The sequence below is a fragment of the Heterodontus francisci genome, chromosome 14 (assembly GCF_036365525.1).
Source record: "Heterodontus francisci isolate sHetFra1 chromosome 14, sHetFra1.hap1, whole genome shotgun sequence".
Classification (NCBI taxonomy): Eukaryota; Metazoa; Chordata; class Chondrichthyes; order Heterodontiformes; family Heterodontidae; genus Heterodontus; species Heterodontus francisci.
The window spans coordinates 103930507-103947270 of record NC_090384.1 but is presented as its reverse complement, the minus strand read 5'-3'; the positions used below and the strand labels follow the sequence as shown (position 1 = coordinate 103947270).

The following is a 16764-nucleotide window of genomic DNA, read 5'->3' as shown; positions in this document are numbered from 1 at the left end:
ACTGCAACAGGTCACCAAGGCCCCTTTGACAGAACTTGCCAAACCTGTAACCTCTAGCACCTTAAAAAAAAAATGAGGGCAGTAGGTACATGGGAACCCACCAACTCCAAGTTTTCATCTTGACTTGCAAATATATCTTTGTTCCTTCATCATTGCTTGGTTAAAATCGTGGAACGCGCACCCTAACAGGACTGTGGAAGTACACACTGCAGCGGTTCAAGAAGGTGGCTCACCACCGTCAACTCGAGGGCAATTACAAATGGACAGTAAATGCTGGCCTGTCCGCTGATGCCCGCATCCCATGAATTTTTTTTCTTCACTCATGGGATATGGGTATTGCAGGCAAAGCCAAGATTTATGGCCCATTACTATGAATGAGTGGCTTGCTAGGCTGTTTCAGAGGGCATTTAAAAGTCAACTGCGTTGATGCGGGCTTAGAATCGCATCTAGGCGAGACCAAGTGAGGACGGCAGAACCAGATGAGTTTTTACAACAATCTGGTAGCTTCATGCTCCCCATTACTGATAAAATCTTTTTAATTCCAGATTTGTTAATTGAGTTTAAATTCACAGTTGCTGTGCTGTGATTTGATTTCATTTCTCTGGATCATTAGCACAGGCATCTGAATTATTAGTTCAGTAACATAATTATTCTGCTACCATACCCCCCCCCCCCCCATATAAATAATGAAAGAATTTTTAAAATTACATAGCTGCTGCACAATAAAGCACTTACAATAATGTGTAAAGCCACCTTAGTTCATTTATATGGTCTGCATATGCTACTGCTACAGTTTGATGTATTTTACTTAGTCATTCTGCAGATGGTAGGATTACGTTGTTAAAGTCTACTTATATTTGGGTGTGGTTGGTGAACAAATATCTTGCTTCATTTCCTGTGACACTGGGTCTGCTGAAGCTGTGAAATACCCTGTTGTTTCTATATTGGGCAGTCAATTTGGCATTGAACTCTTTTTTTTTCAAAAAAAAACCTTAAAAATAAATTCCAGTCCAGATATACTATTTCAAGATTAGAGTTGCTTGGTTTTGTCTGGTCCGATTTTTATTTTTCCAAACTAACATCATTCAAGTGAGAGTACAGCCAGAACTGAGTAAAATTGCACTGGTTAATATATCAGTTTAATCACTTTTTTAACCCTTGTTCATTTTTTACAACAATGGGACAAATATCAGTGAAATCATTTAGAAATTTGATTAGGACACATGTCAACTGGTTGCCAAATGGCTGCTGTCAAATTGTCTGTTGGCCAGTCAAATCACATTGCTGATTTCTGGCACTAGTGCCAATTTGTGGTGACCAAAGAGAACCTGTGCAGTGGGTCTCAAGCTTCCTACAGAGCCCTAGATCCTTGTTGGCCTCGCTAGAGGTTTTGAACAGATGCGAAAAATCATTATACTGTCCTGCAACTTTTCTTCCTCAGAGTACCATGTAATATCCACTTTCAAGAGGAATCCTCTCGAACAGGCCTTCAGACGGCCCAATGTAAATCTAACCTCCAATCACTTGATCTATCACTACTGGATTGCTGTAAGCCATAAGGCCCCAGCATTCTTGTATGATGTCTACCTCAGGCTTACTGGAAGAAAACCAAGGTAATGGTGGCTAGCTTTACCCTGTACTTGTACCCTTAAATGAAGCAATATATGTTTTACCAAAAAGCTCATCTTTTCGATCTACTTGAATAAAAATGCTTGAGCTATACTCTGTGCAAAGGGTCTTTGCAGTTAGGATGGTTAATTTTAGCATCCATAAATACTGAATGGAGATCCACAAGTATGTGTCACACATTTTCCAGAAGGATGGTGTAGAATGGTGCACAAAGAATGTTCTATTTAAGCTACTGTTGAAACCTTTGGAACTTAGATGTGTTTGGGAGTTGTTTACACATTTAAAGGAACTTTTCAGGCTTCATAGCACTTCTATTTAATGCACCCCAGCGTAATAGTCCTTAGACAAATTTCAGTCTTAATTCAGGAGTAGGGGTAACAAAATAAGTTTTGTGAGTGCATTGTTTTCCATTGCTGCTTGATTATAATGTCCTGTAGATGGGCATGGAGAAGTTGTCTTCCAATTCAGTTTAACTTGCATCCGATCACAGAATAGTCACACATGCCCAGAAGGCCACCTAGTATGTTGAAATGCAAGTACACCTATTTTTGTTTTAAGTGTAACAAAAGACCATTTTGATCCCCACTTGATTTAATTTTAAGTAGAAGTATAATGATGGCATCTGATTTGATGCAATTCATGGCTGAATGGAGAACATGCACTTTGAAACCTGTTGATTTGCAGACAAAGTGGTGGTAATTTTGTGACTTTGCTTTGAAGCCTGGAATTTTCCTTTTAATTCTTCACTATCCCACGAGTGTCTGGTACGCTTCGTTCAAAACAACAGTAATGCTTATTCTCTCTGCAGAGTATCATGTAAATATGTCCTTCAAGATGAATCCTTTAGAACGGGCAATGAGACGCCCAAATGTAAACCTTCGTTCCAGCCCTATTTTGCATCAGTATTGGATTGCTGTCAGTCATACAGTACCTGCATTGTTGTATGATGCTATTCTCAGGCTGACTGGTCACAAACCCCGGTAAGAAGAGCTCAGCGGAGAATAGCCTTTGTATTGGACATGTTTTGGGAGTTGATATAACATGGGCTTTGGTGGCATGGTCCTTAATGCTGTTTAACGTTTTGCATTTATGTGACTTTTTGTAAGGTAGCTGTTAATGCACTAATCTTAATCAAAAAACTTGCATGTTCCTCTTAAATGGCCCTTCCAAATTTTATTAGGGATTTTCAAGTTAAAGTTAAGATGCATTTGTAAAAGCACTGTAATCTAACACCAAAGTAGCTGGGCCAGAATAGCAGGGTGAGAGCTTGCAACGTGCAGTTCCCCAAGCTTGGCTGTGTGGTCAGGGCAGCTCTGTTAAGGGGCGAGTTGCTTAGTTTGGAGGGAGGGTGAAATCCAAGCACCTGCCACTCCTGGCCTCTTCCACCAGCTGCATTAGAGAATGGCATCAATGTTTGGGAGTAAGCCTCCTGCCTGACTTGGCAGGTGGGATTGTGGAGAAAGAAGAAAAATATACGGCAAGGTAGGAAGGAACTTGTTAAAAATTTCATGTTTATGTTCTACAGTAGGGGTGTTCAAAATATCGCTATTGATTTCCGGCATGGAATTGACTGGATGTACGTGGGAAAGATTCCTCTCAATTAACATACTGTAATTGCTTTAGGTTTAAAAGTATTTGATTGACAAACAATAAATTTGAACTTGGGATGCCTTATGTAATTTTTTTTTACAAGTAAATACAGAAGCTAACTTGGACAAAGCAAGATTTGTCTGACAGCACATGATTGGTTGATTTCTAGTGTTGGTTCAGGGAGGGCTGTGGTTTGGGATACTGGTGAGAACTCTTCAGTAGGTAGTGCCATGGGGTCCTTTATGTATTCATGTTTCACTGAAATGGGCAGGCGGATCCTTGGCTTAATGTCTCATCTGAAATGCTTCCGACAATGAGAGCCAGCCAGTCCATTGTTTTTCCACCCATCCAAAAAAGGTACTTGCTAAGTTACCTTTTTGAATGTTGAAGCATGAGAGATTTTAACTTTCAAGTATGTTTTCTGAAAACCTAAGAGGTTGTACCACTTGAAATGAGTGGTGTATCACTCCGCATACATGAGTCGGCACAGGATAAATGCGCTGAAATTTGACCATTGTCAAACTCTCAAATTCGAGCAATGGATTGCTATAGTTGAGAAGCACTCGAATTCATTCCGTAACAGCAGGGGGAGTGTTGGGCGATTGTAACCAGAAGAGGAAAGATAGCCAAGAGGTGCTAGCCCAAGGGAGGTGAGCAGAGTTGAAGCTTGAAGCTAGCCTGACAGTTTTCTTGCCTAGGGAAAGCGAGGTTGTGGTTCAAGGTCAGACTCCGGAGGCCATATCTGAAGGAAGTTAGAAGTATAGTATTTTGGCGAGAGCCTGGGTGAAAAATGTTACATGGTATGTGGATCAATTTGTGGGCGCTTGAATGAGCAGTTGGTGGTTGTTAACATTCAGGAATGAACTATTATGGTTGTGAAAAGGTTTCTTGCACAGGGCTGGGCAGTCAGGAAGAAGGATAGGAAAGACGTCAAACCGATTATTCTCTGGAGTGCTGCTCGTGATGCAGGTTGAAATGGATATGTAACAGATTAGGTAGCTGCACGTGAGATTCTAAGAGTGATGTATGGGGGAGGGGGAGATAAAGAAATGACATTCCTCGAGCACAGCAACAAATTGACTTAATTTGCATTCCCTCCCCTATTCAGATGTGGCGTTTCGTCATCGGGTCACATCTGAATTATGATCTGAGCAACCTTTTAAAATAGTATTTTTAAAAAAAAAAAGGCATGAGTTAATTAGTTCCAACTTGATTCTGCTGTTGTGAAGGTAGTCATGTGGGAATGATAAAACGGCATGGGAATGGAAGGTTACTTGTTGCTGAAAGATAAGTTATGTCCATGGAGGTTTATCCAGTTAAATTGTCCTGTGCATGCCAGAAAGAAATTTTAATTAAAAAAAATAAACTCCCATCTAAAGATAAGATATTATGGGAAAAAAATTTGAGCTGTCAGCCCCTCAATCATTGTTAGCAGTGCCATTCCCTGTTGGCAAATACTTGGAGGGTGAATGTTTATTTTCCCAGTCAGGGCTGACAGAAACTGCAAATTAGAATGATGTGGTGCAAATATCCATAGAGGCTAGGATTTTAGTTATGTGTCCCACTCTGAGTCAGTGCTATTTGCACAGAAATATTATGCTACTGATGTCTGATACAACAGCCTCACTAAATTAATCACTGAGAAAGTGGTCAACTTAGGGAGCTGATTGATTTGGAGAGGAAACTTGTCCACATTCCTTCAATCCTTACTTAAATACAAGTCTGTTTGTATTTGGGTGTAATTGGAGAGTGTGGCACTGTTCTACCGTGTTGTAAGTGAGCTTATCTAAATTCAACGTCCTTGTTTACACACTGTTGGTCTTATTTGTCTGTGAGCCGATGGATTAGCAGTTATAGCATTAGTTGGCAAAGATCAGCTCCAGCTGATCTGCCTATAGTGTATTGGCTGATGCAGCTTATCTGACAGCTAATCCTGGTGTGCAAATGGAGCATTGGATATAAATCTTTTGCAGAAATGGAAAAGGAATTCTATTCAAATCTGAACTTCTGTAGGAATCCTTCCAGGGTCAGAAAAATTCATTCCTTCTACATGTGCCCTATTATGGCTGTGTAGTTTGAATTCAGTTCAGATGCAGAACTATTTTTATTGAAGCTCAGTAGTACTGGAATGTTTAATTAGTTGTTCTGGTTGTTTTGATTGGGGAGTCAGCAGTGGCACAGCTGGGGTTCAATCAGAAGGTCACAGTAAAGGGAGGCTATCTACTTGAAGTGCTTTTTTCATTGGTGGCTGTTCAGTTTGGATGGCGAGAGATTGGCATCCATGTCTTGAGCTTCCATTTGTATTGATAAAACCATTTGCCTGGTCATTGCAGCAGAATCCCCCATTTTGCAGGCTATGATTCTACTGCTGAGCTTAAGCAGCTGACTTTGCTTAATAAATGTGCAAAGCCAGCACACACATTAATGTCCCACCTTCTGAGCGAAACGAGCCACCCTGGGGCAGGGTGGCGAGGGTGAGGGACTAAAAATAATGGTCGATTTTTTTTTTTGATAGAACATTGGTTGCGTCAGTGTGAGAGATGCTTCCAGTTTTTAAATTGAAATTGGAGGACAAAAATGCAGTCCAGTGGAGATTCCAGCATATTTATGTTAGTGAATATTCATGTAAGCACACTACTTTTCACCAAGAAAAGTAATCATTAGTGCAATGACCTCATGCTTTAGAAAACAGATTTGCAAACTGATGTCATTGGAAGTGGGATTTGCAAGTTTCAGATTTTCTGACTTAGATTTCTATACTTTCCAGTTTGTTAATTCATGAGCAGTTTGTTTTTGGTCAGCTAGTTGTTGGAAGCAAGACTGCAAACCCTCCCAGCTAGATATGTAATGCATCCTCCCTCCACCATCACCCCTGCCCCACCTCCCAAGAGACGCCTCCAGCTTAACTCTAAGATCTCAGGTGCACATTGTCTCAACAAGGAACAGGGCTCCCCAAGTGAATGTAGGGTTTTCTATTGGAGTTTAATGAGCTAAAGCTGCACAGGCTACCAGCAGGCTGTATTACTCACTTCCTGCTGTCTGTCCCACCAATTCCACCCAAGCTATTCAGGCACTGCCTTGCAGCCTTCCAAGTTGGAAGAGTCCTAGCCAATATGCCCTTGAAACTGCTCCGGTGTGCAGCTGCACAACATGCTGTAATCTGCCAAGCAATGCAATAAACAGGCTGCGCACAGAAAAGAACACTAGCTGAAACACTGGCCTTCGCCCCTGCAAGGCTCTGTTGATGCCTAGATCTGGCTGGTCAGTCCTTAACAATACGCTAAAGTGCTGCAAACATGCCTGGCTTACGCATCTGAATAGATAGCAGATTACTGAATCTGGCAAGGAAGCTTTGCTTGATTCTGCACTTCCTTTGCCAGGCATACCATCTTGTTGGCACTCAAACCCGAAAGAGAAATGCTTACCTCCCCCTCATCAAGGTAGATAGTCACTGACTGGGCATTTTCTATGGTTGTTAAATTTGCTACGTGGGACATGTATTCCATCATGTGAAGCCTCCTGATGTGGGACAACCTATCATTAACTGCTGTAGGTGGAATTGTGGTGGGAATTTTCACTGGTAACTTGAGACTCACAGATTCACTAAGTGTCGTGTTTTAACAATGGGCCTTTAGAGTCACTGGTTATTAATAAGTCACAAATACTGAGCTATGGGGAGAAAAACCGTAAGTGGGAGAGATACTCATCAGCTGCTGGTTCTTGTACTCACCCTTTCACTTTCCCTATACTTTACCTCTCTTTCTCCCCCCCCCCCCCCCCCCCACCCCAATCATTTTCTGTCCTTTGTTCTCGTCTGCACCCCTCCCCCTCCATCCTCTCCACTTTCTCTCCACACATGACCCTCTTCCTCCTGCAATTATAGCTTGTGGAGTATTGAAGTAAGGTTGTCAAATGGGAACGGACATGGCTTTTACAGTGACAAAAGCATGGAAAAGTGTTTTGGCAGTGGGATGAGAGCTGGAAGGGAGATGAAGGAGCAGTAACAAAATTCACAGATGACAGTAAATTTTGTAGTAGAATTGAGATTTCAAAAGAAAGAATTAGTTTTTTTTTTACTGGATTTGGATAGTTGGGGGCAGTAAGCTCTAATATGGATGTAGATTAAACGTCATAGTAATTTATGGCACAGAAGGTGGCCATTCAGCCCATACGTTCTTCCTCATGTCCCCTCTGCATCTCTTGCCCAAAACCTTAAATTTCTGTCCCTTAGTCCTTGTACCATCAGCTAATGGAAACAGTTTTTCTTTGTCTAACTTATCTAAACTGTACTAATTTTGTGCACATCTATCAAATCTGCCCACAATCTCCTTTACTCGAAGGAGAACAATCCCAGCTTCTCCAATCTAACCTTGTTTTTCAAATGCCTCATCCCTGAAACCATTTTGGTAAACCACCTCTGCACCCTGTTAAGGACCCTCACATCCTTGAAGTGTGCTGACCAGAACTGGGCACAGAACTCTAGTTGGGGCCAGAACTTTATAAAGATTCAGCATAACTTCCCTGCTTTTGTACTCGATGCCTCTGTTTATGAAGCCCAAGATTCCATATGCTTTGCTAACTACTCTCTCAATATGTCCTGCCACCTACAAAGATCTATGTGCATGAGCCCCAAGTCCCTCTGTCCTTGCATGCTCTTTAGAACTGTACCATTTCCCTATCCCTTCTGCACAAATGCATTCCCTCGCACTTCTGTATTAAATTTCATCTGCCACTTGTCTGCCCATTCTGCTAGCCCATCTCTGTCCTGTTGCGGTTGATTTGCATCATCCTCTTTGTTTGCCACACCTCCAAGTTTGGTATCTTTGGCAAAGTTTGAAATGTTGCACTCTATTCGAATATCCAAGTCATTTATATATGGTCTGAGCACTGACCCTTCGGGAACAGCACTGTCTACCATCCTCCAGTCTGTTTTCTGTCCTTAAGCCAATTTTTTAATCCAAGTTGACACTGATCCTCCTGTTCATTGAGTCTCAATTTTGCTAACTAGCCTTTTATGCACTGCTTTGTCAGTGCCTTCCTATTGTCCAAATAGACAACATCCATTGCATTCCCTTCATCAACCTTCTCTGTTTCTTCATCGAAAAATTCAATTAAATTAGTCAAGCACGATCTACCATTCACACATCCTTGCTGACTCTCCTTAATTAGCTCAAACCGATCAGAGTGCTTGTTTAATTTTTCCCTTGATTATTTCTTAAAACCTTATGTGCCACTGATAAAGTAACTAGCCTGCAGTTACTAGGACTGTCTTTACATCCTTTCTTGAGTAAGGGTGTCACATTTGCCACTGACCAATTCTCTGGCACATCCTCTGTGTCTAGGGAAGATTATGGTAAGCCCTTCTGCTATCTCAACCCCCCATTCCCTTCAGCAACCTTCGATGTAAGCCATCCAGATCAGGCGACATCCACTCTAAGCCTAGCCAGCCTTTCCAGTACCTCCTGTCTGTCATTTTTCACCGCATCCATCATCTCTACCATCTCTGCCTCTACCGATCCTTTGTCAGAATCCTCTTCCTTAGTAAACACTGCTACAAAGTGCTTAAGTATTTTAGCCTTGCCTTGTGTCTCTAAGCATATATCGCCCTCTCTGTACTTAATAAGCCCCACCTCTTACTGCGGTCAAAGAAGTGATTTTTTTCTGTTTAAAAACTAGAAGGGAGTCTGTGTGCCTTTAAGACGGAGTTGTTTGTCTCTGAAGACAGTATGTGCGAGCTGCAAGCCTGTTGCCTTAGCAACAGCAAGAATAAGAGGTCACATGCCGCATTGTATCAGTTTGACTGTGTGTAAAGACTGGCTAGAACCGGTTTGAACTGCTAGACATGCTCCTAGAAGGAAGGATTTGTCTCCCTCAGCAGTGAATCTACTTTGGCCTACAGGCTATATTTCACCTAAAGAGGAAAAGACCTCAGGAAAGCAATATATGCATTATTAGAGGTAGCAAATTCACTTTTACTCCCATCTCTAGGAAGTCTGTGCCTCAGGAATGACTTTCCATTGCCTTTCGTGTTTCTGGGAGTTCTGCAAACTCAGTAAAGTTTCTATTAATAGTCTGCTAGTTCAAAATCTAAATAGACCTGCTGTTATATTCCTTGTTGAAAGATCTGTGTGCTGCCAACTGCAGCTGAAGTACTGTGAATGCCTATCCATTACAGACTGTTCTTCAAACTCGCCTGAAGACTTTGAGTGGCATCTGACTATTCGACTCTGGGACGCCTCATTGAACTGGGAACATAATCCACCAAGACTTACAACCCAGTTATTTACTAATTTCAAACAGCTTTAATTTAAAACATCATTTTTAAAACTGTTGGTTGTTGAATGTATGTGTGGGTGCATGAGGGTTAAGGGGAATAAGTCATAAAGGCTTTTCAGACATAGATTTATCTTAATATTGTTTAAGATTTAGTTTAGTAATCAATAGTTAATTTGTTCTTTAAAGATACCTGGTTGGTGTGTTTTATTCTGGGGGTTAAAATGTGTCATTTGGCTAATTTCTGGTAGGTGGAAAACTTTAATATGCTGTGAACTGTGGAGTAATGGGACTGAATTGACTGCATTACTCCCGCCTGGGTCATAACATATTAATTGGGGCTCGTCTGGGATCCAAATCCAACACTAATTACGTGAATTATATGGGCAATAATTTGAAAGAGAAAAATACAAGGAACCAGGTTTCTTGAATAGGGTAAAGGCTGTATCATGCCATTAGCATAATGAACATACTAATTAGGAGCAGAAGTAGGCCATTTGGCCCCTCTAGCCTGCTCCACCATTCAATAAGATCATGGCTGATCTGTTTGTGTTGCGAATTCCACACTACCATTTACCCCTGAGAGTTTCCATGGATCTCAGCCCTGCTCTTATTTCATCAGTTGCTGCAGAGTTTCTGGGAAAGGAGAATGTGTCCCTCAGTGACTTGACAAAGTTAAGAATAAAATAAAAAATTTGGCAGCAAAATTGGGGTTAGAATTTAAATGAGGTGCTTAAAAAAAGCAGAGATAATTAACAAAATAGCCCAACATTTAAAATAAGATAACAAGTCAGAGGATGTTGCAGTGGAAGTGGCTAAGAAGAGAAAGAAATAGCAATAAGAAAACTTGAACTTAAGAGAGAAAGTGAAGGAGACGAGAGGGAATTTAGATTAAAAGAGATGGAACTAAGACAAAGGGGTAAGTCAAAGAATCAAAGAACAGTACAGCACAGGAACAAGCCATTCTGCCCTCCAAGCCTGCACCGGTCTTGATGCCTGCCTAAACTAAAACCTTCTGCACTTCTGGGGCCCATATCCCTCTACTCCCATCCTATTCATGGATTTGTCAAGTTGCCTCTTAAATGTCATTATCGCACCTGCTTCCGCCACCTCCCCCGGCAGCAAGTTCCAGGCACTCACCACCCTCTGTGTAAAAAAACTTGCCTCGCACATCCCCTCTAAACTTTGCCCCGCTCACCTTAAACCTATGTCCCCTAGTGACTGACTCTTCCACCCTGGGAAAAAGCTTCTGACTATCCACCCTGTCCATGCCGCTCATAACTTTGTAAACCTCTATCATGTCGTCTCTCCGCCTCCGTCGTTCCAGTGAAAACAATCCGAGTTTATCCAACCTCTCCTCATAGCTAATGCCCTCCAGACCAGGCAACATCCTGGTGAACCTCTTCTGTACCCTCTCCAAAGCCTCCACGTCCTTCTGGTAGTGTGGCAACCAGAATTGCACGCAATATTCTAAGTGTGGCCTAACTAAAGTTCTGTACAGCTGCAGTATGACGTGCCAATTTTTATCCTCTATGCCCCGACTGATGAAGGCAAGCATGCCGTATGCCTTCTTGACTACCTTATCCACCGGCGTTGCCACTTTGTGACCTGTGGACCTGTACGCCCAGATCTCTCTGCCTGTCAATAGTCCTAAGGGTTCTGTCATTTACTGTATACTTCCCACCTGCATTAGACCTTCCAAAATGCATTACCTCACATTTGTCCGGATTAAACTCCATCTGCCATTTCTCCGCCCAAGTCTCCAACCGATCTATATCCTGCTGTATCCTCTGACAATCCTCATCACTATCCGCAACTCCACCAACCTTTGTGTCGTCCGCAAACTTACTAATCAGACCAGCTAGATTTTCCTCCACATCATTTGTATATACTACAAAGAGCAAAGGTCCCAGCACTGATCCCTGCGGAACACCACTAGTCACATCCCTCCATTCAGAAAAGCACCCTTCCACTGCTACCCTCTGTCTTCTATGACAGAGCCAGTTCTGTATCCATCTTGCCAGCTCACCTCTGATCCCGTGTGACTTCACCTTTTGTACCAGTCTGCCATGAGGGACCTTGTCAAAGGCTTTCCTGAAGTCCATATAGATAACATCCACTGCCCTTCCTTCATCAATCATCTTTGTCACTTCCTCAAAAAACTCCTTCACAAAACCATGTTGCCACTCGCTAATAAGTTTGTTTGTTTCCAAATGGGAGTAAATCCTGTCCCGAAGAATCCTCTTTAATAATTTCCCTACCACTGATGTAAGGCTCACCGGCCTATAATTTCCTTGCTACCCTTTTTAAACAAAGGAACAACATTGGCTATTCTCCAGTCCTCTGGGACCACACCTGTAGCCATTGAGGATGCAAAGATTTCTGTCAAGGCCCCAGCAATTTCTACCCTTGCTTCCCTTAGTATTCTGGGGTAGATCCCATCAGGCCCTGGGGACTTATCGACCTTAATGCTTTGCAAGACACGCAACACCACCTCCCTTTTGATAATGAGATGACTGAGACTATCTACACTCCCTTCCCTAGGCTCATCATCCACCAAGTCCTTCTCTTTGGTGAATACTGATGCAAAGTACTCATTTAGTACCTTGCCCGTTTCCTCTGGCTCCACACATAGATTCCCTTGAGCGGGCCAACCCTTTTCCTAGCTACCCTCTTGCTCTTTATATATGTATAAAAAGCCTTGGGATTATCCTTAATCCTGTTTGCCAATGACTTTTCATGACCCCTTTTAGCCCTCCTGACTCCTTGCTTAAGTTCCTTCCTACTGTCTTTATATTCCTCAAGGGATTCGTCTGTTCCTAGCCTTCCAGCCCTTACGAATGCTTCCTTTTTCTTTTTGACTAGGCTCACAATATCCCGTGTTATCCAAGCTTCCCGAAACTTGCCAAACTTCTCCTCCTTCCTCACAGGAGCATGCTGGTCCTGGATTCTAATCAACTGTCATTTGAAAGACTCCCACATGTCAGATGTTGATTTACCCTCGAACAGCCGCCCCCAATCTAAATTCTTCAGTTCCTGCCTGATATTGTTATAATTAGCCTTCCCCCAATTTAGCACCTTCACCCGAGGACTACTCATCCTTATCCACAAGTACCTTAAAATTTATGGAATTATGGTCACTGTTCCCAAAATGCTCCCCTACTGAAACTTCGAACACCTGGTGGGGCTCATTCCCCAATACCAGGTCCAGTACGGTCTCATCCCTAGTTGGACTATCTGCACATTGTTTCAAGAAGCCCTCCTGGATGCTCCTTACAAATTCTGCCCCATCTAAGCCCCTAACACTAAGTGAGTCCCAGTCAATATAGGGGAAGTTAAAATCACCCACCACTACAACCCTGTTACCTTTGCATCTTTCCAAAATCTGTCTACATATCTGCTCCTCTACCTCCCGCTGGCTGTTGGGAGGCCTGTAGAAAACCCCCAACATCGTGACTGCACCCTTCCTATTCCTGAGCTCCACCCATATTGCCTCGCTGCACGACCCCTCCGAGGTGTCCTCCCGCAGCACAGCTGTGATATTCTCCTTAACCAGTAATGCAACTCCCCCCACCCCTTTTACATCCCCCTCTAACCCGCCTGAAGCTTCTAAATCCTGGAATATTTAGCTGCCAATCCTGCCCTTCCCTCAACCAAGTCTCTCTAATAGCAACAACATCATAGTTCCAAGTACTAATCCAAGCTCGAAGTTCATCTGCCTTACCTGTTATACTTCTCGCATTGAAACAAATGCACTTCAGACCACCAGTCCCGCTGTGCTCCGCAACATCTCCCTGCCTGCTCTTCCTCTTAGTCTAACTGGCCTTATTTACTAGTTCCCCTTCATTTATTTCACTTGCTGTCCTACTGCTCTGGTTCCCACCCCCCTGCCCCACTAGTTTAAGCCCTCCCGAGTGACGCCAGCAAACCTCGCAGCCAGGATATTTGTACCCCTCCAGTTTAGGTGCAACCCGTCCCTCTTGTCCAGGTCCCATCTGTCCCTGAAGAGATGCCAATGGTCCAGATATCTGAAACCCTCCCTTCTACACCAGCCACGTGTTTAGCTGCACTATCTTCCTATTTCTCGCCTCACTGGCACGTGGCACAGGGAGATTACAACCCTAGAGGTCCTGTCTTTTAACTTTCTACCTGACTCCCTAAACTCCCCCTGCAGGACCTCGTCACTCTTCCTGCCTATGTCATTGGTACCGATGTGTACCACAATGTCTGGCTGTTCACCCTCCCCCTTCAGAATGCCCCCTGTCCATTCAGACATCCTTGACCCTGGCACCAGGGAGGCAACATACCATCCTGGAGTCTCTTTCATGTCCACAAAAGCGCCTATCTGTGCCCCTGACTATAGAGTCCCCTATAACTATTGCTCTTCTGCGCTTTGTCCCTCCCTGCTCAACAACAGTGCCAGCCGTCGTGCCACTGCTCTGGCTGCTGCTGTTTTCCCCTGATAGGCCATCCCCCTCCAACAGTATCCAAAACTGTATATTTGTTAGAGAGGGAGATAGCCACAGGGGATTCCTGCACTGACTGCCTGCCCCTTCTAGCGGTCACTCCAGCGCAATACTGAGTGAGTGCTACATTGTTGGAGGTCTGCCTTCTCAATAAAAGACCCATGGCACTATTCAACGAAGAGCGAGGAAGTTCTTCCCAGTGTCCAAGATGCATGTTCTGCTCTGCGTATTCCCGATTTTAAACTGTCCACCATTGCTCGCTGTGCTTTCAGCTGCCTCTGCCCTAAGCTCTGGAATTACCTCCCTCTGCCACTTTTTCCTCCTTTTAAGATGTTCCTTAAAATCGACTTGTTTGATCAAGCCTTTGGCCGTTGGCCCTAGTATCGCCTTATGTGGCTGTGACCAATTTTACTTTATAATGCTCCTGTTAATCACCTTGGGGCGTTTTCTTAAATTTAAGGCACGAGATAAATACAAGTTGTTGTCCTGGCCAATCTCTCCATCCCTCAATCAACATCACTAAAATAGATTATCAGGTCATTATCACGTTGTTTATGGGATCCTGCTGTGCATATATTGGCTGCTGGATTTCCTACTGTAGTACAGTGGCTATACTTCAAAAGTACTTAACTGGCTATAAAGAGCTTTGGAACATCCTGAGGTTGTGAAAGGTGTTGTATAAATGTAAGTCTTCCTTTCAAGTCATTTTTAAAGGCAATTAAGTATTCTCGACTAGCTTATTTTTCCAGTTTGGGGGTGTGATGGGAGGGGCTGCAGTCATGTGGAAGCTGATGATTCCAAAGCTAAGGTGCAGTGGAGCTTTCCTGTTCGACCAGTTGATCAGATCATCTTCCTTCTCCTTTGGCCTTGTCTCGAGAGACAATGGGTAAGCACCTGGAGGTGGTAAGTAGTGTGTGAAGCAGTGGCTATAAAGGCCAATTCTAGAGTGACAGACTCTTCCACAGGTGCTGCAGATAAAATTGGTTGTTGGGGCTGTTACACAGTTGACTGTCTCCTTGCGCTTCTGTCTTTTTTTCCTGCCAACTGCTAAGTCTCTTCGACTCGCCACTCTTTAGCCCTGCCTTCATGGCTGTCCGCCAACTCTGGCGATCATTGGCAACTGACTCCCACGACTTGTGATCAATGTCACAGGACTTCATGTCGCATTTGCAGACATCTTTAAAGTGGAGACATGGCTGGCCGGTGGGTCTGATACCAGTGACAAGCTTGCTGTACAATGTGTCCTTGGGGATCCTGCCATCTTCCATGCGGCTTACATGGCCAAGCCATCTCAAGCGCCGCTGGCTCAGTAGGGTGTATATGCTGGGGATGTTGGCTGCCTCGAGGACTTCTGTGTTGGAGATACGATCCTGCCACCTGATGCCAAGGATTCTCCGGGGCCAGCGAAGATGGAATAAATTGAGACGTCGCTCTTGGCTGACGTACCTTGTCCAGGCTTTGCTGCCGTAGAACAAGGTACTGAGGACACAGGCTTGAAACACTCGGACTTTTGTGTACTGTGTCAGTGCGCCATTTTCCCACACCCTCTTGGACATAGCAGCGGGTGTCTTCCCCATGCGCTTGTTGATTTCTGCATCGCGAGGCAGGTTACTGGTGATAGTTGAGCCTCGGTAGGTGAACTCTTGAACCACTTCCAGAGCGTGGTCACCGATATTGATGGATGGAGCATTTCTGACATCCTGTCCCATGATGTTTTCTTGAGGCTGATGGTTAGGCCAAATTCGTTGCAGGCACACGCAATCCTGTCCATGAATCTCTGGAGACGCTCTTCAGTGTGTAACGTTAATGCAGCATCATCATCAGGAGTTCACTGATGAGAACCTTGCATACTTTGGTCTTAGCTCTAAGATGGGCAAGGTTGAACAACCTGCCATCTGATCTTGTGTGGAGGGAAATTCCTTCTTCTGAAGACTTGAACGCATGTGAGAGCAGCAGTGAGAAGATCCCAAACCGTGTAGGTGTGAGAACACAACTTTGTTTCACGCCACTCAGGATAGGAAAGGGGTCTGATGACTATGCTGAATTGTGCCTTTCATATCCTCATGGAATGAGGTGATGATGCTTAGTAGCTTTGGTGGACATCCGATCTTTGCTAGTAGTCTGAAAAGACCATGTCTGCTGACGAGGTCAAAGGCTTTGGTGAGATCAATGAAAGCAATGTAGAGGGGCATCTGTTGTTCGCGGCATTTCTCCTGTAGCTGGCGAAGGGAGAAGAGGTGGATCTCTCTGCTTGAAAGCCGCACTATGCCTCAGGGTAGACACGCTCCGCCAGCTTCTGGAGCCTGTTGAAAATGACTTGAGCGAAGACTTTCCCCACTATGCTGAGCAGGGAGATTCCACGGTGGTTGTTGCAGTCACCGTGGTCACCCTTGTTCTTTTCGAGGGTGATGATATTGGCATTGCGCGTGTCCTGTGGTACTGCTCCCTCATCCCAGGCTTGGCACTCTTGATTATTTCAGTTGATCAGATCTACTGCTTATGTTAAAGGTGCTTATCTGCTTCTCAACTGATTTGGTGGTTAATGTGACTTGTTAAAAAATTAACTCACTGGATGTGAGCATCGCTACTAGCATTTATTGCATATCCGTATTTTCCGTTGAGATGCTGGTGATGAGCACAGTGGTGCAGTGGTTAGCACCGCAGCCTCACAGCTCCAGCGACCCGGGTTCAATTCTGGGTCCTGCCTGTGTGGAGTTTGCAAGTTCTCCCTGTGTCTGCGTGGGTTTTCTCCGGGTGCTCCGGTTTCCTCCCACAAGCCAAAAGACTTGCAGGTTGGTAGGTAAAT

At 43.9% G+C, this 16764-nt stretch overlaps 1 protein-coding gene across 5 annotated transcripts in view; it reads left to right on the top strand.

Moving 5' to 3' along the window:
- The window catches only part of far1 (fatty acyl CoA reductase 1), a 120061-nt gene that overhangs the window by 77583 nt on the left and 25714 nt on the right, over positions 1 to 16764 (top strand). For 3 of the 5 annotated variants that reach the window (XM_068046658.1, XM_068046654.1, XM_068046655.1), the window contains exon 9: positions 1442 to 1613. In XM_068046658.1, coding sequence (XP_067902759.1) covers positions 1442 to 1613 — 172 coding nt within the window. Of the gene's footprint in view, positions 1 to 1441; positions 1614 to 2437; positions 2610 to 16764 lie in introns of all 5 variants that reach the window. The other 2 variants (XM_068046659.1, XM_068046656.1) reach the window with 1 other exon arrangement.